The sequence below is a fragment of the Aythya fuligula genome, chromosome 1 (assembly GCF_009819795.1).
Source record: "Aythya fuligula isolate bAytFul2 chromosome 1, bAytFul2.pri, whole genome shotgun sequence".
Lineage (NCBI taxonomy): Eukaryota > Metazoa > Chordata > Aves > Anseriformes > Anatidae > Aythya > Aythya fuligula.
The window spans coordinates 190,223,928-190,247,220 of record NC_045559.1 but is presented as its reverse complement, the minus strand read 5'-3'; the positions used below and the strand labels follow the sequence as shown (position 1 = coordinate 190,247,220).

The 23,293-nt window shown below is 40.3% G+C and overlaps 1 protein-coding gene across 2 annotated transcripts in view; it reads right to left on the bottom strand.

Annotated features, from left to right (window-relative positions):
* The window catches only part of ALKBH8 (alkB homolog 8, tRNA methyltransferase), a 47,905-nt gene that overhangs the window by 5,258 nt on the left and 19,354 nt on the right, over positions 1-23,293 (bottom strand). For both annotated transcript variants that reach the window (XM_032196992.1, XM_032197001.1), the window contains exons 8-10: positions 9,209-9,315; positions 5,324-5,478; positions 4,227-4,492 (exon numbers count right to left, since the gene is read on the bottom strand). In XM_032196992.1, coding sequence (XP_032052883.1) covers positions 4,227-4,492; positions 5,324-5,478; positions 9,209-9,315 — 528 coding nt within the window. The remainder of the gene's footprint in view (positions 1-4,226; positions 4,493-5,323; positions 5,479-9,208; positions 9,316-23,293) is intronic.

Below are 23,293 nucleotides of genomic sequence, written 5' to 3'. Positions count from 1 at the left end.
AAACCTTTAGACAAATTAAAGAAGCATCAAAAAAGACTAAGATAAAAGATGGGGAGAAGGGAAGGGAGAAAGACATGTAAAACCTGTGATTTGTCTGAGTTTCCAGCAGCTCTGCACTGGGTTCCTCGGAAAGGGATAAGACAGGCAGAAATCCCATCCCAATCCTTCAGGTTCTCAGGCAACTTCACCTACCCCATTTCAGCTAGGAGTTGTTAAACTAAATTTTATAAAATCTTGTTAATGCAGTTGTTTGGAATTGATCATTAGGGGCCATAAGACACTAAATAAATAGCTTGCTTTGTAACGGTACTGCAAATCTGCAAAAGGTAAATCTTACAGGCTTAAATAAAGATAGGTAAAGACAGGTCAGTGGTGCCCACCATTATATATTTTCTTTCTATGTTATCTCATTATTACTAACTCTACCTGGTTGCATTAGCTCATTTAAGTATCTGGGAACCTGATTGATTCAGCACATTAGAAACTGATGAAGAAAACCACATCTAATTCTGAAATGCAACTACCAAATGCAATTATGTGGCTCCCCGGAGGAACACCTCAGCTATAACTAATAGCGTCAGAGCCTCAAGGAACCAAATTACATTCCAGCACACATGCACACACACAGGAAGAAACACCAGCGCAGACACGGCAAGGAAGACAAATCTCCTTGCTCCAGTTGGTCTGCCAGGCCTTCAGCGTTCTCTTCACGCGGTGCTTTGTTTTTCCATCGCATGCAGTCAGGGTGCCTATGGAAACTGCTGGGACTAAACCGGGAAGCTCATTCCTCAATTACACAGCAACAGAGCCAAGTTGAGCAAGTCAGTGCTCATTCTGGTTTTGTCTTGCTCTTGTCCAGTTCCTTTTGAGCCCCGAACTCCCATCAGTTTAACGACTCCTAATTCAGTGAGAGAAAAGGGCAGGAAAGGTTCCTCTGCCTCACCCTGCAATCACTGAAATATACAGTGACCTGGCTCTACGTATACCTTGGCCAGATAGTTTTGTCCTTCCTCACTACTAAGGCCTTCAGATAGAAATCTGTTCTCAAGCAGCATGGATCCATTGCAACTAAAAACCACTCACAAGTACGCAACATTAATGCAGCTGATCTTCACAGTCCCTCTTCCGCACACCCTCACAAAATCGAACTTACGTGTACTTACAGTTCCAGCTGGTAACAGGTTGGGACAATAATGCAGGGGGGAAAAATAAAGGAAGATACGCATCTCACTGCCATGGGGTGATTTACAAGGTCACATGAAATACAGACAACATTACTGAGTGCCTCTGAATGACATGCAACGCAGAAATAGGAATGTCTGTATTAAAACAAACCCTTTAGGCTCCTGTGTTGTCATCATTTTTCTTCCTAGCATCAGTATTCTGGCAAGTCGAGTCATTTCTTTTTATATAAGAAAAACAGCTACCCAATGCACGGTCAGTTATTACTGGTTTTCCCACCAGTTTTAGTTCAACTGCAAGTGTTAACCACAAAACTGAAAGGCTTCAATGGCTTCCACTCACACTAGCCCCACAGGAATGCTGCACATTTCTGTGGTGATTTACACATCACCACACCTGCTTGGACACTGGGAGACAGAGCTACAGCTCATCAAAATGGATGAGATACACTGCGATGATGTCAACAGGCTCTGGAAGGAAACCCTTGTGGTGATGGGGGAACAGGAAAGGCTGAAATACTGTGTTCCATAAAAATAAAAGTGCTGCTTATACATATGAAAATTAAGCTTGAAAACGCTTACATATATAGTGTTAAAGTAATCAATCCCCCCAAATGAGGTTAGGTAGGAAAACAAACAAAAAACCTGTAGACATCTCTATTTGCATTCCTTCCAATATAAACATAGCTGGGGGAGACAGAGAAACAAAAGTAATCTGAAACTAGAAGTCAGATTTTCTCCAGTCTCTGCCCTAACTACATCAGACACAGATTCTCTCTCTCAAACATTCTTAACCTGAACTTGTGCTTGTCACGAATTTGCTGTTCCTTGACTGTGTCAGAACAATGCAGCTGTTGCAGTGCTGTCATTTTCACTGAGCACAGCTGGACTCGCGTGCATTTCGTTGTAACACAATGATACCCGGGTAGGTAAGGCTCTATGTAATCATCCAAAGAAACTGAAGCAAATTCAACTGCTCAGGCCACGGCAAAGACATTTTCAGGCACTGCCTGAAGATTAAAACATCAAGAGAGATACCTTAGCTGTGACCCACCGTTAGAGCTGCTACTTGGAAGCATCCTGTCTAAAAATGTACAGTAACCTTTCAAGTACATCACTTTACCTCAGAAAGTGCTTGTCTCAGGTCCCTCTGCCTAATTTTCAGTATTTCTGAGAAAAACATTTCCAAGCTGCATGGCTGTCCTGTTTTTCTCCTTTCCCAACTAGATTCAGAGCTCCAATGCACTGTGCATAAAAACTTACCAAGAGGCACAGCAATCCTGTGAAGGAAGGATGCAGATGAGTAAGTTTCCGCCTTGACTTTATGCTCACGAGCTACAAGGAGTAAGCGAGGGAGGAAATGGGTGCCCTGTATCTAGAGACCGTCCTGTTAGCCCAACAATGCACCTGGTATATAAAGCATGAAGCACCCCCTCAGCCTCAGATCCATGCCTAACCCATGGTAAGTGGCCAGCTGGAGGAAACCATCTCCAGATGCTTATTTTCAACTGTCTCAACTGCTTTAAAACTTTCCTCTCTTTCACTCTCACTTTCCACTTTCGGGACTTCTGCAGGCATGTAGGAGATGAGTTAATACCCAAGGGAACAGAAGGGCAGGGCTGGCATTCAGCTGACTGCCAGCAGAGGCATGATCCTTCTTTCCCTCTCTGTTGGTTAACAGTGGGCTCCAGAACACAGCCTGGTCCTGGGAATTTCCGAACCTCACTGAGACTTCACTTTAAAAGCCTACCAGAAACCTATACAGCAGCAATTTCTCAAATTCATTCTAGCACCAGGTGACTTACACGAAGCCCTGGAAAACCTTTTTCCCCTCTAGTTAGGTTTGCTGATTTTTCTTACAGGAAAGCGATTAGTTGGGAGCAGAAGACTGAAATGTATTGAACATTAATAATTATTTTCAGGCTACTGCAGTCAGGCACAAACATGCCTACTTATAAATCAGTTGCTTTTTTTTTTTTTTTTTCCTCTATCTTATAAGAGCTGTAATGAAAATAAATGCATTACAAATACAGACAGGGCTGTAAATAACAACTTATGTCTTATAGCTGAATATAAATAGCAGTACAGAAACTCTCGTTTCTCTTTTGCAACAGACAAACAAGTCTGACTTTTATTATTGATAATGAATGTTTTGCCTTGCATAGAATCTTTCAAGCCTGATGGATTTTTAAGTGTTTCATGAAAGAATCAGTTCTGGAACAGGGGACAGCTTAATGTACACCTCTCGAAGTTTTGCTTTGGGTAAAAGGAACAACAAAAAGTTTGACCCTGCAAGAAAGTCTTTGAAACATTTGCAGTAAAACAGTCTGTTGGTCCATATTTGTATGTGCTTCATGATCCCATAATAGGAAGGGAGAGAAGTAAAACTGAGCTAAGCACAGACTGTGCGAGAGGGAAGGTGATGAGAACACAGGAACAATAACATCAGGACGACTGAAAAGTGAAGAAAAGAGTGAGAGAGAAATTATAGAAACATGTGCTGAAGTTGAAACTCCCGCACGCATTTTATGTTGGTATATTTACCGGGACTATGCACAGATTCAAGTGGGAAGGCCAACCATGGTATCATTCACAAATGAGCCATGCCATCAGGCCAAAGGGAACTGAAGATGTATTAAAACAAGGAATGTCCATGGAGACCTCAGCAACCTGTACACTGCATTTCCCACATATCAGCCACTTCTTGGAAGAATTCAAATTGCCCAACTATTTTCCCTTTAATAATCTTACTTAATAACAATAACAAAAAAACAATAACATGCATTACAAATTTTCAATCAACTGCACCCATCACAATTTTTTTTCTTAACATATTCTGACTTGCAAAGCAAAAATTTTTTTGAAAGGTTAACACACATCGCAAATGGATCAGGAAGCCTAACACAATTGGTAATTGATCTTGGATCAGGCAACAGCTTTCTGTTCTTGGCACTCCTCCTGCAGTTGAAGCTCCAACATAGTACAACTGCACAACAGAATAAATGCTAGTACTAATGAAAACAAATGACTTTGGCTACTACTTACCATGTACAGATCCTTGTTGATGCCCAGATATTTCCCATTTCCACAACCAACATCAGCGACTACTGACCCTTCTGGTAGTGACCTGAGAAACTCCACAATTTGGGGCCACGGGCTATGCCTGGTACTGCTGAAGTGTGTGGCAATCTCTTCATACACCTTGTGGACATATTCCTGCTCCAGCTCCGAGGCTTCCATCTCATTGTGGGGAAACGATGGTTGTACCTGTCTTTGCTGTCCTTTCTGGCTGTCACAGACAGATGGGTAAACTAGATGTACCAACAGATATGCAAACAAGAACATCTTTTTTTAAACAAAGTCATTTCACATTAATTAAACTTACTTAGCAAAACAAAACAAAAATAAAAGTGAAATATTAAATTGCAACAAGTGTTTCATTCCTTCCTTTACCTTTTAAGAACTGAAACACAGGTCAAACTGCAGCACCGTTTGATTTTACAGCAAGCAACCTGCCCATGTGTACCAGAGGCTGTCTACAGTGATCACTCATCCTACTCTATTAACAAGGTTTGTGTTTTCAAAACTGAGACAGTGCCCCTAGCATCAGAGACCATGCCATTGCAATTCTGCCTCTGAAATTCCCATGAAATGCTGTTCTGAGGGCACAACTGGACTTCAGGTTCCACATAACAACTGAGCAATCAAACAATTATTATCTGTACTGCCCTAAGGCACTTACATGGTTCTATCATTGCAGATCTGACTGCTTTTCCCACTCTAATGTACTTATTTCCACAAAACTACAGTCCACTTCAAATACCCAGAACTGAAGAATAGTAGCTACTTCTGTTATATTACATTCTTCCAGCACTTAAGGTCCCAGAAAAACACAAAATTCTGTATTAATCATCTGACTCCAGTGTTAGAAAATTACCTTCCTGTATACTAAAACTCCAGCAACCACACAGATACAACTAATTCAAACCATACTGCATGGCTAACCCCGTAGTGTTTAGGAACAACTCCCAGGACTGCCAAAATTATCTAAAGGCATAAACCAATTTGCTCAAGAAATGTGCTTACATATTGATGATATGCAAATAACAGTTTTGACTGGGAGATCACCTCAAGACACTTACTGCAGTTGCAAGGGCTTCTCCTCACTTTCCTGAATGTAAACGATGTCCTTGTTTTCCTTTGATTTAGTGTTAAATCTCCAACATCAGCAGTGATCGTTCCAACTTTCTGTCCCAGCTCAGAAGCTTGAATGATATCATATTTTCTGGGTGTAATCCTAAAACAAAGTAACACAAAATCAACTAATAATTCAATTTGCATCAGAAAAAAATAAGCAATCCATCTTTATAACAAGGCAATTCTTAAATGCTCTGACAAGTGTGATTACAACATGCCATTTAATGTACTGCTGCTTCTATTTTCAGCTTATTCAATTTCAGAGAACAAAAAAAGAAGTGCTGACACGTAAACTAATGATGTTAATTAAAGTGTTATTTAATTGAAAGGAACTATATTTCCCTTTCCTTACTTCTTTTCCCTCCACAAGTTCGATTATTTTTTAGGCCTTTATCTGAAATATATTCATTAAAGATAAAATACACTAGAAAAAATGGAGGCTATGGACTTAGAATAGTATTGACCAGCTCTAAACTGGCAGATTGAAGGTTCTTGTTACAAATGAGCCTTTTCACAAAGCCTGCTTTGCAACAGAATTGCTTTTCCATTTATTGACTGCAGAAGATGCAAAGACTAGCACTTCAGAGATCTGCAAAAATGCCTGAAGGGTGCAGCTCTGCTGTTCATCTTTCTTAACCAGAATCTATCAATCAAGTGAACGGAGAACAGAGCTTCGTAAGCTACTTCTGGCTTTGACACAGATTTTAATGGAAAACAAAAACATTTTTGGAAGCATAAAATTCATAAAATGAAAGCAACTTGGAACATTTTTTGGAGGTGAAAAAAGTTTCAAACAATTTTATGAAGAGATTTACATCGCAAAAAGCACCACAATGTAGAATTTTGAATAGCTCTACAGTAGATCTCTTAAAATTGACGAGGAAAATGAGAAAGTAAATTGGGAAACACAACATGAGATAAGAGATACAGCTGCACCCACATGTGGCTTCCTATCACTTGCACATGGGATAAAGTAGATATTCTTTGAAGAAAATCAAAACTCTTTAGGGAAATAGCTTGGTACTTCAAAGCTGCTACTGTCACTGATACATTTCCCTTTCCTGAACTTAGTCATCAAGGAGACAAATGCAGAAATTTTCCCAAGGAAAAAAAAAAAAAAAGAGAACATCTCTAAGGAATTGGCCTCAGTGAAGCCTCTTCAGAGCTGCTGACTTCAAAGTCCTTGATTCCCAAAAGGAAAAACTCTCAGTATAAAACTGACTTCCATATTGGTTAGCTGTGTTTAACCCTCATAAGCTGAACTAGAAGCAAGGGGAAAAGTCTCTGATATTTTTCAATAAAGCAGAACAGTCTCAACTCTTATTGCTACTGGAACTTGTTTGCAGGTCACACGAAACTACTGATCAGTGCCTGTGCTTAACCAAGCAGCAGAATGATGTGAATGCCAAGAAGGCAGCCTGATCAGCGGGACAGTACTTTGTTGTATGTCACCTTTCCTACCGCAGGGAAGCCAATCATTAGTCCCATCACAGAGAAAGAGCACAGGTCCTTCCTGTCTGGAAATCACTGATGGTCCATGAAGATCTTGCACAAAGACAACACAGGGCAGACCTAGTAGAAATCTCCCAGAGACAGCCATGGGAAGCATGGGATCTAATAAGAAAACTGCCTTGTCCATGGCAGTTATTACAACTATGATGAAATAACCAGCTAATGATGGCCAAGATTCCCTTGACAGCAGAACTTCAAATCCCAAGTTTGCAGATTTGCTATTTGATTTTCTCTTTACATAAAGTATTTTTGAATCTGCAGCAATAAGCTGTGAATGCTGTGAATATTTTCAGATATAAGTCTTCTTTTTCTGGGCTCTGTGGTTCCAATCTACATGCTTTCTCCTTTTGTCCATGCTACAAGAAAGAATGCTAGATAAAGGCTGGACTGATAACAATATTCTCAATGTCAACAATAAAATGCTGTAAAAATCCTTTTCCTGTGCACCTTTTGTTAACAGGGTTAATTAAAATAAAATCTCTAGTTCTCTTGGCTCCCAAACAAACAAAGTGAATACATTTCCAGAATGATTCCAAAAATGAACCTTTTGCTCTCTAATTTGATTTCTGGGGAATAGATAAAAGGCATCACAAACGATCTTAAATACATGTTGATGTTATGTATGCAAGTGAATTAACTACACTTGTTTGCTGGATTATTCATCTCATTAATTGCAACGGCGTATTTCACTAGCATGAAGGAAAACTTTCTCTTTACTGGCAAACTGTGCAAGCCCACCCTATTATCTCTGTTCTCCTTGGTTTCAGATGATGCCCATTAAGTAACAAAGTGCACCAGGTGAAGTTGAGAGAAATATCTGAAGTACCTATTGTTGCAACATCAGAAAAAAAAATAAGAAAAAAGATAAAAGAAAAACATAAAAAGCGTTACCCATTCTGAAATAAAGAGATTCCATTACCCATCTACCTCAGTTGAGCATCTTGACCCACTACTGCTTTTAAAAATATTTATCGTACAGAAAAACTATTTTTAAGGAAGGCAGACAAGCACCAGGAATGAGAATATATGGGTAGAAAGTCCCAGGGCTGGAGACGCCCTGCCAGCTCCCCTGGGCCACCTCCTGGTCCCCAGGCCAGCAACATCACTGACATGGAAGCAACTATGTTCTCAGATTTGTAGACAACCCTTCCAAAAAAGACTGACAGTATTTGACAGAACAGAGTAAGAAGTCTATAATGCTGGACTTCATTGCCCTGGACTTCTTTCAGGTTGGAAATGAGGAGACGTTCCTTCTAGGAAAGAGCAGTCAGGCATTGGGATGGGTTGCCCAGGGAGGTGGTGGAGTCACCGTCCCTGGGGGTGTTCAAGGAGAGGTTGGACGTGGTGCTTGGGGACATGGGTTAGTGGGTGACAGTGGTGGTAGGGGGATGGTTGGACCAGGTGATCTTGGAGGACTTCTCCAACCTTAATGACTCTGTGATTCTATGATTCTATAATAATGCATGTCAGGAGTGCCAGCTTCTTTTTACAATTATTTAATTTAATGAGGGAATATACAGGTAGTGTAAGTGCTCTATAAAAATGAACAATGTAAGCATCATTGGGGAGTTCATATTCACCCTTTTTCATAATACAAATTAACCAGTAAAATTAAAAGGCAGAAAGTCTGCCAATAAAAGGATTTGATGTTTAATTTACACAATGTAATTAGTCTCTCCAATTCACTGCTGTAACCAGTGACTGCTTGGGTCAAACAAAGGAAGAAACATTTATCATGGGCATTTTTGTCCAATACAAGGGTTTACACATTATTCCTCTGAAGTACACTACTGTCACTCTCAATCCTCACCAAGTTTTTAGCTTTCTTTGTCAATTTCAGTGCTCCTATTGTAAGTATTTCCCAGTGGTGCACGATTTAAAAATCTTATTGAAACTCTACAATAAGCAAAGCCTCAAGACACCTTTAAAGAAATCTCTTTTCCTAAGATCCCAAACATGTTCACTATACTGCAGCCTTATCAGTAGTTAAAGTGGTCCTAAATCAATGGGAAAGAGCCCAGGAGGACTTCCCTTTGTGACCTTGTGGACTGACAACTAGCTTCCTAAAATTCCCTTTTTTTTTTTCTTCAATTTAACCTGAGCAGAATCTAGACAGAGGAGAGAATGTGTATAGTTATCTTAAAACCTCTTGGTTTCTTTCAGAGTAATTTTAAATACAGAGTCATTTTAGATACAGATAATACATTATTTAATACATTATCATAGCAAATGAATAATAACATTTAATACATTATCAAAGCAAATGAATAATATACTTTCTCCTCCTATTATCAGCATGCAAGGGCTCTTGCACATACCCGTGTGTCCACAGGTATCTGGATTCTCCAGACATCACCAATAAACTGCATCGGGGCAGCAAAACTGCCACTGTGTGGCCATCAGGGTGTTTGAAATCCATCACAATCTAAAAAGAAACAAAAACGACCACCAGCAATGAGTACGACTTACAGAGCATTACAGACATGCCAGGCATTTCCAAGTCTCAAGCTTTGTTTGTCTCCTCATTGTGTTAATCAGAATATTGCCACAAAACAGCTACATATGTCCTAGAGGAACAAAAGCCTCTAGGTTTCTATCCTGCATCCTTCAGATCTCTTCCTTTCAGCAGTGTGTTCAGAAATCTAAGGCTGTCACAAAATTTTTTATATACATTATCTTATATATAATACAATTGAGATACTAAAATAAATAGTTTATTTTCACAATAACAACTTCATTTGCAAGATCATGGGAGCTCTGTTTAATCTTTATACATACCTGTGATGTAGGAAGAGATGATTACCTTACAACTAAAGGCAGCTGCCTAAGGAGAGGGGTCATTTGCTAGCCCAGATGTGTAACTTGGATAAGGCAGTCAGCTACTGCCTTTTTGTAAGGTTTATGCAGAGAGAGAAAAGTATCTCCGCACGGCAATTCATCATAGTCTAAAATGCAGCTAAGTGATGTGGGATGACCCCAAGCCCTCTAGAAATGCCCATTTATTCTCAGCAGATTGAGCTGAGACAATTAACTCAGGGTAGATACATAACATTTAAAGAACAAGTATTAGGGCAGACAAATCATTTCCAACCTGTCCACGTTCTTAGAGCTCTGCAGCACAAAAAGGACAAGGAGTCTCCCAAGATCCTGACTAAGATGCCAACTACCAGAGCAGCCTTTTCTTACGTGCCACCTGGCTTCTACCCATGCCAATATACTGAGGTAATGCTTTCAGCTTTACAAAACTTCCCAAATGAGAGAAAATCCTGCTGTGAAGAACAAGGAACAGGTCCTTTAAGCATGCCAAATGATTAAGACTTAACGATAAAAAAAACAGTGGTCAAAAATCATTCAAGTCATGGTTCTAACTACACTGAGAACAAACACCATGAAAAGTGGTGCCACCTGATTTGTAACCTACTAAGGATGCTATTTAAAAGCAGACTTACTACGCTACACCAGATTGAAACAAATTAAGCAGTTTTGCTTCTGCATACAGATGCATTAATCAAAAGAAAACAATGGTGCAATGATTAGTCATTCAGCACAAAAAAAAAAAAAAAAGACAGACAATAAAACAAGACTGTTTTAAACACTATAAATTACCACTTGCAACTATTGCTATTTATTGTTGTGCACACTGGAGCAAACTACAATGCCATTTACATTTTTAGGGAAAAAAATATTTATGCTTTAATACCACCTACATAGAGCACCAGCTTCTGCTCCTGATGAACTACATAAAATTTGAGAAAAGAAATCAGCATGACGAACAGTGGGACAGAAAGGGTAAAGGAAACACGGAAAAACAGGAATACAGCCTACCTGTGAGCTCTGATTAATTACTATGAAACATTTCAACAGCTACACAAAAAAATGAATGGCAGCCACTTTCTAATATACTCCTTCCCTTGCACATTGCAATTTCTTCCAGGTAAAGAAGCTTCACAGATCTAACAGGGTGGCTGCGCCACACAAAGCATGGCTAGGCACATGCCTCTGTGAAAAGTAGCACTCTGGTAAGGTAAAGAAACCAGAGGATGACTGATCAAGAACAGCAAGGAGGGGAAAGGCATGAGAAGAAGTGAAGAGAGAAGTGGTTGGATTAAAGGGATGAGAGGACACCTCAGCCTCTTTTGCTTCTCTGTCCAGCTGCTGCTCAGGGACAGGTGTAAGGAGCATGAGACTGGGTTCTTCAGGAGCGTAGCAGAATAAACTGAAAAAGAGACACTGTCCAGATTCTTTCTTTGGAGGCTTAGTTACCCCTCTGTCCCGCTATCTGGTAGTAGCAACAAAGCCCAGTTCTTGCAGATGACATTCAAGAGTTACATTTTCTCCAGGAGCTAGTGCTTGCCCGTTCTGTAGGGTCTCCTACACTTCCAGTTCCCATCTCTCTCCAGGACCTGTAAGAGGACCTTGGCCCCTTTCACATTTTCATGTGGGGATTTACATTTCAGGCTGTATGAAGTATCTGGCAAATCTAATCCTCACCAGCAAAGGATCCCAGCTCTGGCCCTGCTCCCTACTCTCCTGTGTAGGAAAAGTTTCTGTGTTATTATCTCACAGTGTGTGGCTGTTCCCCTTCTAAATGTATTTCACCCTTATGTCAAGCAATGATGATTTGGGGCAAAATATAAATAAAGGATTAATTTATTTGCAAATGAGCAATGACATTAAGCAATTAGCTGTAATGGGAAGAGTCAAAAATCCAAATTCAAAACTGCTTTCTGTTTATGAAGCAGACAGATATCCTTAGCTGAAGAATACGGAAATTCTGCAATTTTCTCTTAACAAATTAGACACTGCAGTTCAGAAAGAGAATCAAATTTAAGGAACCCACTGTGAACATTTGAAGAAAAATTAGTGCAATTTCTGCGTTAATGTTTTATGCCTTCATCTATAATACCTGCACCTGAAGGCTTAAAAACCAAGCCAAAGTACTTCTGGTCTTTGTCTATTGTACAGTAGAGAGCATTTAACCCAGAAGGGTTTTGAAGAACCCCGTTCTTATCTCTGAAAAGCCTATTACTGACTGAAGCAGATAACATCCCCACACTCCTATATGTGTCTTTATCCTGACAGAGCATTCTCAGTTGTCACTGTCACACACACACACACACAAAAGATTAACGCATTCAGCCCGCTTTTTAATTTACTAAGGACTCACAGTCAATAAAGTAACTCTGTCACTGCTGAATCAATCCGCTTCATGACAGCTTTGCTCCACGGGAGCTATTTCCAATTTCTTTTTTTTTTTTTTTTTCTTTTTAACCTATTTACTTCTTTCTCTTAGGTGGCTGAGTCAATAAAGATCAAATTTCCTGCTAGCCCATGGTGCATCACCCAGGGATTACATTCAAAAATAAAGAGAGTGGATGCTTTGATCTTACACAACTTCTACCTTCTTTCTTTGTAGTGTGGAAGAAGTGTCTCTCTATATATACACCAAAAACTTGAAAGAAACACAAACAGCTAATAATACCTACTCGTGGATTTAAATATCTTGTCATGATGCCAGGTTATTTAAGAGTGTTCATGACGAGGGAGCACATGAAGCAGTAAACAGCTTTCAAGGATGGCTAAACATCAAAGCAAAACAACACCCACATCACAAACATTGTTCCTCTGGTATAAAATACAGCTAAACAAACACACACAAAAAAAGAGAAAAGAATCCAGCATGAAAGTAAAAGGGAAGAAAGTATGTTTTTCTTAACTCCTCAGGGAACGAGAAGTCTGTGCTACCTTTCAGTGCTGCAGTAATGTACCTCCCAAAAGTGCAGGGGAAAGGAGGTGAACGACTGGGCTATCAAATAAGTACTGATCCAAAGGCAAAACAGAAGTAGAGCAAGGGGACCGTAAGGACAATGTCAATAAGAATTTCACTGCTACAGTGGGGAACAACAGGTTTTTTCTAAGCTTCGTCTCCGATGCAATTTGTATTTGATGTTAATAGACTACCTTAGATGAAACATACTCTAAAACTCAAAGAAGTGCAACATGGAATATTTTTCCATTCTCTGACATTATTTACTGAATTTTCAGAGAGAAAACACACATTATTAGCCTACACAGCAGTTTCCCGCGTGTAAAACAGATGAAAAAGAATTTCTACTTCAAAGACAGCAGAGAGGTTTAAAGCCCACACACAGAGCTTGAACAACACAGTGCAGAGATGAGAGCCTGTTGGCCTATGTGGGACTCAGGGAATCAATCAATAACTTCCAGCATCTTTCATTGACTGCAAAACCCATACGAACTTACAAAATTTGGAATTTAGGAATATTCTGAATATTTAGGGGCAGAGAGTAGGATTACCTTTCCCAACCTATGTCATAGGAAATTTATCTTATGTAACCTGATATTTACATCCACTATCATGGTCTCTAGCCATGCTCCAGAAAATGAGTGCAATGATCACGATGATGAAATATTACTTCACTACTGCCTACCTCAAAAGTCTCTAACACACGCACCAGGCCTCACCCAGATCAGATTTAAGTTAAACCATACCAGCTCATGCTAAGCTTGCTTATCTATCTAGACACTACAATGACACTAATCAGATATTTAATATAATTCTAGGTTCTCTTTCTTCAAAAATTGTATTCAATATTTGATCCATGCAATGCATTATTTATTCCTCTATCATCCTATTATTATATTATTTATATCCATATACATTATATATAGTATTTAGATTTATTCTTGTATTATTTATTCCTCTTAGTTTTTAAGCATTCATTTCCTAGACCTCAATTATTTCAAAAAACAGAGTACTGCGTTCTTTTCCTTCTGAGGTCTCACCTTGCTGTTAACTGTCCTGATAACCACAAGGAGATTGTATCCATGGAACAAGATAGCAGTACTTCTCCCAGCTCAGGCTGAATGTTTACCTACAGTACAATGGATCAGTTGCATTACTACTGCTTCCCTCTCTCTTCCACTACAGTTATAACATCGTCCTTTCTGAAAAATACCTACTCAACCCCAGCATATGACCTCAACGTCCTCCTGTGAATCCTGAGACAGAGTGTTAGTCAAGTTCTCAACATCCAGTTTATTCAATTTTTCAAACATGCCATTTTAAATCTTTAATAAATGGCCTCCCTAGGTCTTAGCTTAAATTATTTTAGGACACAGAAAGCAGGAGGCTAATGCTGTTAGTCTCCATTTCATTTCTTCTATTGACTTAGCCTTCTCTGCAATATTTTCCATCCTTTCAGTCGTATGTCTTCCCTTACATCCATGGGCAGTCCTACACTGACATACTGGGAGCTGCATCCACCTACACCAGAGCAGAGCATGCCCCACATGCACCAAATCTCTCATCTTCTTTTCCTGATACTGTGTAATTTGTACTGTTAGCTCTGTACTGGGACTACAGTTCAATGAAAGAGCACAAGAAGACTATAATAAAAAGGCAAAATCCTAATCCTAGTGGTTTCCAGAGGGCTCAATCTGCTCACGATTTAGAGCCAAGACAACCCAAGGAATCAGTTCTGTACCTTCAAATACATCTCCTCAGACTTGTACTTAATGTATTACTCCACGTCCTGAAAGCAAATACTCCCTCTATTTACACATTTAATGCTATACCAAATGACCACCAAGAAACCACTGAACAAGTCTTTTCAACACAGACACAGATGTTCTGTAATAAGCACAACTTTATTATGCAAGTGTGATGACATTTACAGAGTTCTAGCATGCACATCTGTGCACACGCTGCTCTGGTGTATCCACTTTTTTTCCTACATGTGATAAAAACTTGTAAGATCTCAAAAGAGATTTTCAGGATCTCAGTAGAAAAGAAAGGATTTCAGGGCTCAAAAAGAGTATATCACCTTTTAAAAATCAATGGTCATTTATAAACATATGTGGAAACACGTTGTAAATCAGCTATTTCCGTGTTCCTGAGGTTACAAATACATGTGCAGAACTCTTCATCCCTAACCTTGTTCCCATGCCACCCTACCTGTACATTTATCATCCTGTCATTGACAATTATAATCTTTAACAGCAAGCTTTCTGGAGCAGAATCAGCGTGAAGGACTGTGAACAGTGCCTCCACATAACATCAATAATAATCAATACAGGACAAACCAGTCCTTGGCTGAGTAAAAAATACTACTAAATGTGGGATAGGAAACCCTTACAGTAAAATGAGACTCATTTCCAGAAAAGAGGACCTGAAATGCTTACAACTGGGGTGATACTCACACCACTTACTAGTGTAGCACAGCCCTCCTAGCTGACATAACACTCCAAGTCCTTCCAGGTTCAGGATACTTCATGGCATGGATAAAACACGCTGCATGTTCATCATCCAGTACAGTGGAAGATCATCTTCCCTCACTCACCACAAACACCAGGGTTGTTCATCAAATCCTACTCTCCTCTGCAGGTCTCAGCTTTCTGCTTGTAACGCTGTGGTACAGGAAGCCAAGGTAACTCCAAGCAGTAGGGTAGGATTCAGCTCAAGATGAAGACAACTACATTTGTCCATAAACTCTTAATGCTTACATTAAGGTCCTGTTAGGGCACTGGAAGCTGTGAAAGCAGGTACTAGGTGCCTACATTAGCATAACCTGAATCACTCCCCAGGCTGGCCTGACTCAATCCCCATTGGTATCAGTGGAGCTCAGGCATGAAGTGCACATGTACACCCATTCTTGCAAACATAAAATTTTAAGTGTCTTAATCCTGGACTCAATACCATTGATGACACTATTAAACACAGCACTTAACAGTATAGATTCACCAGATGCCTCAAATCTGTTTAAAACAGTCCTGCCTGAATTAAAACTTCTTCCTGCACTATCGTCACTATGAACTTGCCCCCTACACACTGAGGAAGTAGTATGTAAACAGCCCGGTGCTGAGCATCTGTAATTCAGCAGGATGAAAGGATGAATCTGCTCAGCCTGAGACTGAAGCAAAGCTAGCCGCTCTCATGACTCCATCTAACGACAGTCCCAGAGACCACAACAATAACAAAGAACTGACAGAACACAAGACATCCAAATCCTGTTTTTTCCTGTTTTTTCAAACTAATTCTTGCATCATACCTCACAAAAGAGAAGTAACAGGTTTGAATTAGAAAAAAAAGTAGATTTCGACTAGCTCTAAGGAGGAAATTCTTCACTCAGAGGGTGGTGAGGCCCTGCCACAGGTTGCCCAGGGAAGCTGTGGATGCCCCATCCCTGGAGGTGTTCAAGACCAGGCTGGATGGGGCTTCAGGCAACCTGGTCTGTGGGAGGTGTCCCTGCCCATGGCAGGGGGTTGGAATTGGGTGATCTTTAAAGGTCCCTTCTAACCAAAAGCATTTTATGATTCTATTCTATAATTCTACTATGAATGTACCACACATCTGAAATATACATATTATTTTCAAGTAGGTAAAACGAAGAGAAATAAACATATTTTGATGTTTGGATAGGTGTTGTTCTAATGCTGCTGATTTTCATCACAAATACCATATATTTCTTCTCTCTTACCCTCGAACTGCTTCACTTGCTCAATGAGTGTCTTCACATACTGCAGCTGGAAGTTATGCACAAGGGCTCTACCACAGCATCAGCACCTGGCCATGAATTTACAATTGATGGCTTCCATGCACATGTACTGCAGAGAGGTGTAAGCTCTAAGAGAGGAGGAGGAGGAGGAACACTGCACAAGGAACTCTGAAACATGCAGTTGTCCCTGCCTTCAGCTGCACCATCAACCTGGGTTCCCTGCAACACTCTCCTGCAGCCCTAGCAAACAGATCAGAGCTTCACCTGCCCTTTCCCAACAGGCTGCCTGTCCACTTTCTGCTCCTCTAAGAGCACAGCTCTCTCTGCCCCCACGCAGAATCTATCTGTCAAGTGTAGTATCAGTATCACAGGATTGATAGCTTTGGTTCCAGCACACTTTTAACCTCTCTAAATTGCTAGTTCCTCACTCAAAATTTCCAGAGTCAACTCCACTGGATAAGAGCTCTGTGGAGAAACTATTAAAACACTAAACACAGATGAAAAGAAAAACAGAAACAAAATTGGTGCAGTATACAAGATGCTCACAGAGTATAAAGGCAGACAGAGTTCAAACCCCATTTGCTGTACTTACTGGTATTATCTAAGTCCAGGAGTGACAATATACCACAGCAGGAGCTTAACAAGTGAAGCTTGTTTCTTTGCTTATAGACTACTTGTGATTGTTATTACTGTTTGTCATTTCTACATGAAACTTGCCACAGTCTTAAAATAGGCTCCTGCAACAATAGCGATGACATCACCACCTAATGAAATTAGATTTCTCTATTGAGTTCCAGAGCTGAACTGCTGCTGAAATGCAACAGCTAAAGATAACGACTTTTTAATGCCCTAGAGCTCAGTCTGTTTGCTGTTAATTTGTGGCAGACACCAGGATTTCATTTCATGCACCAAGTACCAATCTTCTAAAAATAATGTGAGGAATAAGAGTAACTTCCACTGATAAATCTCTTGCAGAGATTAAAAATTCTTAAAAAAAAAAAAAAAAAAAAAAAAGGAAAGAAATGAGTAATTCTACTCAAACAGAGGCTTCTAAAGGCAAATATAGCAGAATAGTATTTAAAGAATGACAACCTAAAACTTGGCTTAAAAATAAATTAAGCTGTAAACATACTAATTGTATTAGTTTTCTTCTATTACATGATTACATTTTTCACAGGAATTAATAGTAACTTCATACGGTTAATCCAACCCACCACAGAAGAGTAGTTCATGTATCATAGTGAAGGGTACATGGGAGAAATGAAGTGGAGCAAGAGAAAAAAAAACAGACTTTAGTTTATAAACAACAATATCGAGTTATAATCTAATCCATTTTTTCAAGAGTTTTAGCTAACTTTGTACTTTATATGATATGAAAACCAATTAGAAGTTTCTAACACAATCTATGGAATTGCGAGACAGTTTCTAGAGGGTCTCTTTGATTCCACTGAAAAATTCAACCTATGTATTTGTGTGTCATAGCAAAGCATCAGCAGACAACTGAGAACTGGAAATGAAATAACGCTGCCTCAGCATATGAAATAAGCACACTACAAAAAAAGCAAATAAGTTTGGAGATAACATGTGGCATTAAAACAAAACCAAGTTGATAAAGTGATTACCTAGTTCTCCTTCATTATTTAACAGCTAGGACTGCAGTCAGATAATCTTAAACCCTATTGCAGACTACAAACATTTTAGAAATGTGTTTTCCTCACAGTTTCTTACAATCAAAACAAAATCCTGCTAAATGGAACCGTGTCATATTTTTCACAGCATATCTACATATTCTTCCATGCAATACCAAGTGAATTTCATTTTTAAATTATATCATCCTAACTGCAGTTTCTTTTGTCTCTCATTCCAGCAGTGGACACAAGTTGATGTAACTGCCCAGAGGAGGGCAGGACAAGAACATTCTTCCCACATCCCCTTCTCAACACCAGGGACTCAAAGAAAATGCAGGATTCTAAAGAGCAACCAACCGGGTGGAAGGAAGCAAAGTGATAGGAACCAGGAGGAGCTGCAGCTCTGCCTTCCTCTCTCAGCAGCCAAAATAATGGACCACATGCAAGAAACACAAAACTTCTACAGAGAATACAGTAAGACAACTTCCCACCCTAGCAGAGCCAGGAGAGAGACCTCAAGTCACAGCACACTCTGCATATTCCTACAGCAATCTAACTGTGGTCTGCTCTTCCTCAGGGCTGACACAGGATTTTAGCCAATTTAAGAGCAATCAGGTCTTGCAGCGTGGGGAACAGCTTTACAGAAATGCAAGTCAGACGACACGTTTCTTTCTTTCAGGGAAAGGAAGGGAGGCTGGTATGATTTGTATCTTATCTGTGGCAATTCTCAAAACCAGGCTGGACACAGTCCCAAGCAACCTGCTGTAGGTGACCCTGCTTGTGAAGGGAGAGTTGGTCCAGATGACCTCCAGAGGTCCCTGCCAACCTCGGCTATTCTACAAATCTATGCAATATGAGTCCATGAATCTGATAAAGTGAAGATGAGAGATAAAGCTTTCCAGAGCTATTGGCCCAGTACTGGGCCCACCAGTAGTAAATGCCAGATGTCTGGGACTCACCACAGGAACAACTCATACAAAAGAGACACATGGAAGTTGGAATGTCTCACCAAGATGGAAGAGCAGAAAACTACATACAAAACTTTAAAATACGGGTTCTCTCATAGTTTAGCTTTGATTTTGTTCCTCTGATGTAGCCGAGGAGGTAGTGGGGACGGTAAGATCTCCATGCTCTGTCTCATTTCACAGCAAATTACTGTCATGCAGCTTCTACAATGAGAAGACCTTATAAACAACCAATGCTACAGGAGAGTGGAAGGAGGTGATTAAGTATTGCAGCACAGACTCCCTCTGAAAAATGTACATGAAAGCGGGCTTTCATGACCCTTGCAAAGATCAAAATAACTGATCAGGTGGAAATGTCAGTAAGACACCTTGGTATCTGTGAACAGGATCCTGTATGAAAAAGGTAAGGCAATATCCAGCACAGAAATAAAAATTCAGAACAGTTCATTTACTGAATATTCATCTTTCCCTGAAAACACAGTAAGGCTACTATAAAAATTCCCATGAAGGGCTGCAGGCATTGTTGCTTGTCTTGGAGGGTTCAATTCTCTATTCATTTACATCAGGAAGCTCTCCCTTGATTTCAGTGGGTCTTGTTCACTTTGTTGGGATCCAAGTTCAAATAACAGTATGCTGTGGAACGATGTGGGCAGAAAGAGACACACAGGACATTTATAGAGAGTAAGCATGAAGAGCATCAAGCCATTATGAAGCCTGATGCATTTAACTTGTGGTGCTCAGGACAAATTTTGCATGGAGAAATTCTTCAGTAGTTTTTAAAAATGAGAAACTACTTTAAATGGTAAAAACTGCTAACTGATAAATTATTACAAATGCAACCCCCTTTGGGTTTCCAACTAAATGATACAGAAACTGATGCAAACTGCTCTTCTTCAGAAGCAGATGAAATCCATGACAGTAGGTTACAGCTCAAGAAACCTGTCTTATAGATCTGAAAAACACACTACTGAGCTTCACAAATACCACAACAATCATTTGAGCAAACCTCTGAACTGAGCATTAGATCTTAGCAATTCAAATGAATGTCTTCCATTCAGGCCAAGAGACGTTTTGGTCCTGCCAACCCAATCTCATTTTTAAACATGGATTGCTACTATTACATTTTCACCCACTACAATTATGCTGCTAGCATGGACAGAGTTAAAGCTTTGTCTTAGAGCCTCTATCAGAGTAATTCCTTAAATGAGTTAAGATGTTTTGTGCCTTCCCCTAAAACTGAATCAGCTACTAACCAAAATAAGCAAAATATGACTGAGACCACACAGTTAACACAGTACCATCCAGTACCTGCCTATCTTGTTAGAGCTCCTGCAAGAACTGAAACAGGTACCAACTGTCAATGGCTGGATACAGTCTAGGCTTTTGAAAGGCTTCTGATAAGATCTGTCAAGCAGCTTATTACAGACCAGCGGCTGCTGCTACAACAGCTACAGATTTGTGTTTGTTCACCAAGACAGATTAGAAATAGATTAACAAATAAGAAGCAAAAGTGCAGGAATAAATGGTCAATTCCCAGCCTGGGAGAAGAGTAATAGCAGGGCACCTCATTCTATCAGTTCTATGACTACCACTGGTCATTCATATTTCAAAAGATCTAGTGGAGTACTTCTTTGTAATATCACTCTGTTTTCAAGGCTTAAGAGAGTCATGACTTTTCTTTACAGATCAAGGCCCTTAATATCTGCAGGCTAGGGCATGATAGATGTGTGTTCAGATGAACAGAAGTCAAACAGAAGACAGGGATGATCCACGCCCTCAGCCTCACTGTTTAACCTTGAGCCACATGTCTGCCTCGAAACCCTGAGGCTTCCCTTTCACAGAAATTAGGAGCCGCAGCAGGGCATCAGAGCAGTTCTCCTTGGTGATGTCAGTTTTCTGCTGGGACAAGGCACAGGGACTGGAAGTAGAGTAAGGCACTCAAGGGGCAAAAGCAAAAGCTAAGGAAAAGAGAATGACAAGCCTGTGATTTTAATATCAGGGACAGATATTAGGGAAAAAAAAGAACAGAACACCAAAATTAGAGCACAGTGCCAACATAAGACACCCCTCAGGAAAACTACAACTGGCTTCACCCTCTGGCATGGGGGTAGTCCCCCCCGGTCTCCAAGAGAACGAGGCAGGGCTGATAGGAAGAGGGAGTGCAGTGTTATCACCTGCTATTGACTGGGGGTGAGATCTGCAGCCAGGAAGGGAAAATTCCTTTCTGAGTTTGAGGCTCTCGCAGTGGCACTTTCACAGAAACATTACCTCTGTATTTCTAAAACTCCGATGAATCAGGGTTTACATAACAGCATGTTAAATGGCAAATTAGGAAAGACAGAAAAACAGAGATCTCAATATTGATCGAGCTCCTGTTGCAAGCCTTCAAAGGGAAATTTGACATGGGTTTTGACTAGGATTTTTTCAAGGCAGCTGCAAACTTGGCCAGGCTCCTAAGATGAAATATTGTGAAGTTACGTACCGTTAGAGACACCAAATGGAAGCACTGAAAATAACACCCAAATCAAATCAATATAGAAAATTCTTACCAGAAAGGACTATTCCCTGCTTTGTAGCACTCTCTTCAGATTCACAGACACAAGGATATATGGTTTACCATTAAACTTAATAAAATCACTTCAGACTGATTTTACCCAACTACCTTTCTTTACCCACTGTGGCAACTTCTGAATTGAAGAAAACTATATCCAATATCCTAACATCAAAACTGACATTTATTAATATTTTTTGGAAATCAGCTCATATAAAAAAAGGTGAACGTGATAGTTTATAAAATGTCATTAGAAGCCCATAGGACATTCTGGAAGTCTCACTTCATTCTGCAGTTCCCCAGGAGATGCCAAAGAAATAGATCAAAACCCGAGAAGTGATTACCCTGTCCTGACACTCTCACCTTTTCTGGAATACTGTGGGACAAGACACATCACGTCTCACTGCTTTGCCTTCAAACTGTATAGTGGTTTGTATAAGATAGACAGAAGCCCAAAATAATAGTGACATTTTCTCCTTCAAATCATTTAATGCCTTGTAAACTCCATAAAGCACAACATACTGCAGCAACTAGAACAAAATTGAGCCACTTGGTTTCACTGCGCCTCTTGATAGACCAAGTTGTTCCATGCGACTAAGATGGGAATGAGAATCTCACACCTCCATTTCTGCCTCATTTCATGGAAGTTTAATAACTTGGATTGCTGGAGGTTATCTGCTATACTACAAACGCAGTGTTGTGAAGAATTACCCCCTTCTCCAGATTGTTCGTATTTTTAAAAGTACATTCTAATGCCAACAACTATTCCTTCTTCAACATAAATGAATTTTGCAGAAACAAATCAGACTTACAATGATTCCCCTAACAGAATAGTCCAAAGTGCTTTCTTGCTGGATAAACTCATTCTGCAGAGGAAAAAACTGATTTCAGTAGTGTTTCAGACTGCAAGGTAGCACTGACGGTGGCAGTGGCACTAAGGGAAGTAGGAGACATGTCAGTGGTGGTGTCCTCTAGGGGTCAATACTGGGGCTAGCACTGTTTAACGTCTTCATTAATGACCTGGACGATGGGACTGTGCCCCCCAGCAAGTTTCCAGACAATACAAAACTGGCAGACTGACCAATACACCAGTGCTGCCATTCAGAAGGACTTAGGCTGGAGAATCACAGAATCACAGAATTTCTAGGTTGGAAGAGACCTCAAGATCATCAAGTCCAACCTCTGACCTAACGCTAACAATTCCCACTAAACCATATCCCTAAGCTCTACATCTAAACGTCTTTTGAAGACCTTCAGGGATGGTGACTCCACCACTTCCCTGGGCAGCCTGTTCCAGTGCCTCACAACCCTTTCAGTGAAGAAGTTCTTCCTAACATCTAACCTAAAACTCCCCTGGCTCAACTTAAGCCCATTCCCCCTCGTCCTGTCACCAGGCACGTGGGAGAACAGACCAACCCCCACCTCGCTACAGCCTCCCTTGAGGTACCTATAGAGAGCGAATGGGACAGACAGGAACCTCATAAAGCCCAACAAAGGGAAGGGCCAAGTCTTGCACCTGGTCAGAAATAAGCCCAGGCACCATCACAATTTGGAAACTGGTCAGCTAGAAAGCAGCTCAGCCAAAAAGGATATTGGGGTCCTGATGAACTTGACCGTGAGCCAGCAATGCACTCTTGTGGCCAAAAAGGCCAACAGCCTCCTGGGTTGTATAAGGAAGGTCACTGTCAGGAGTTCGAGGGAGGTGATCCTTCTTCTCTGCTCAGCAGTGGTGAGGATGCAT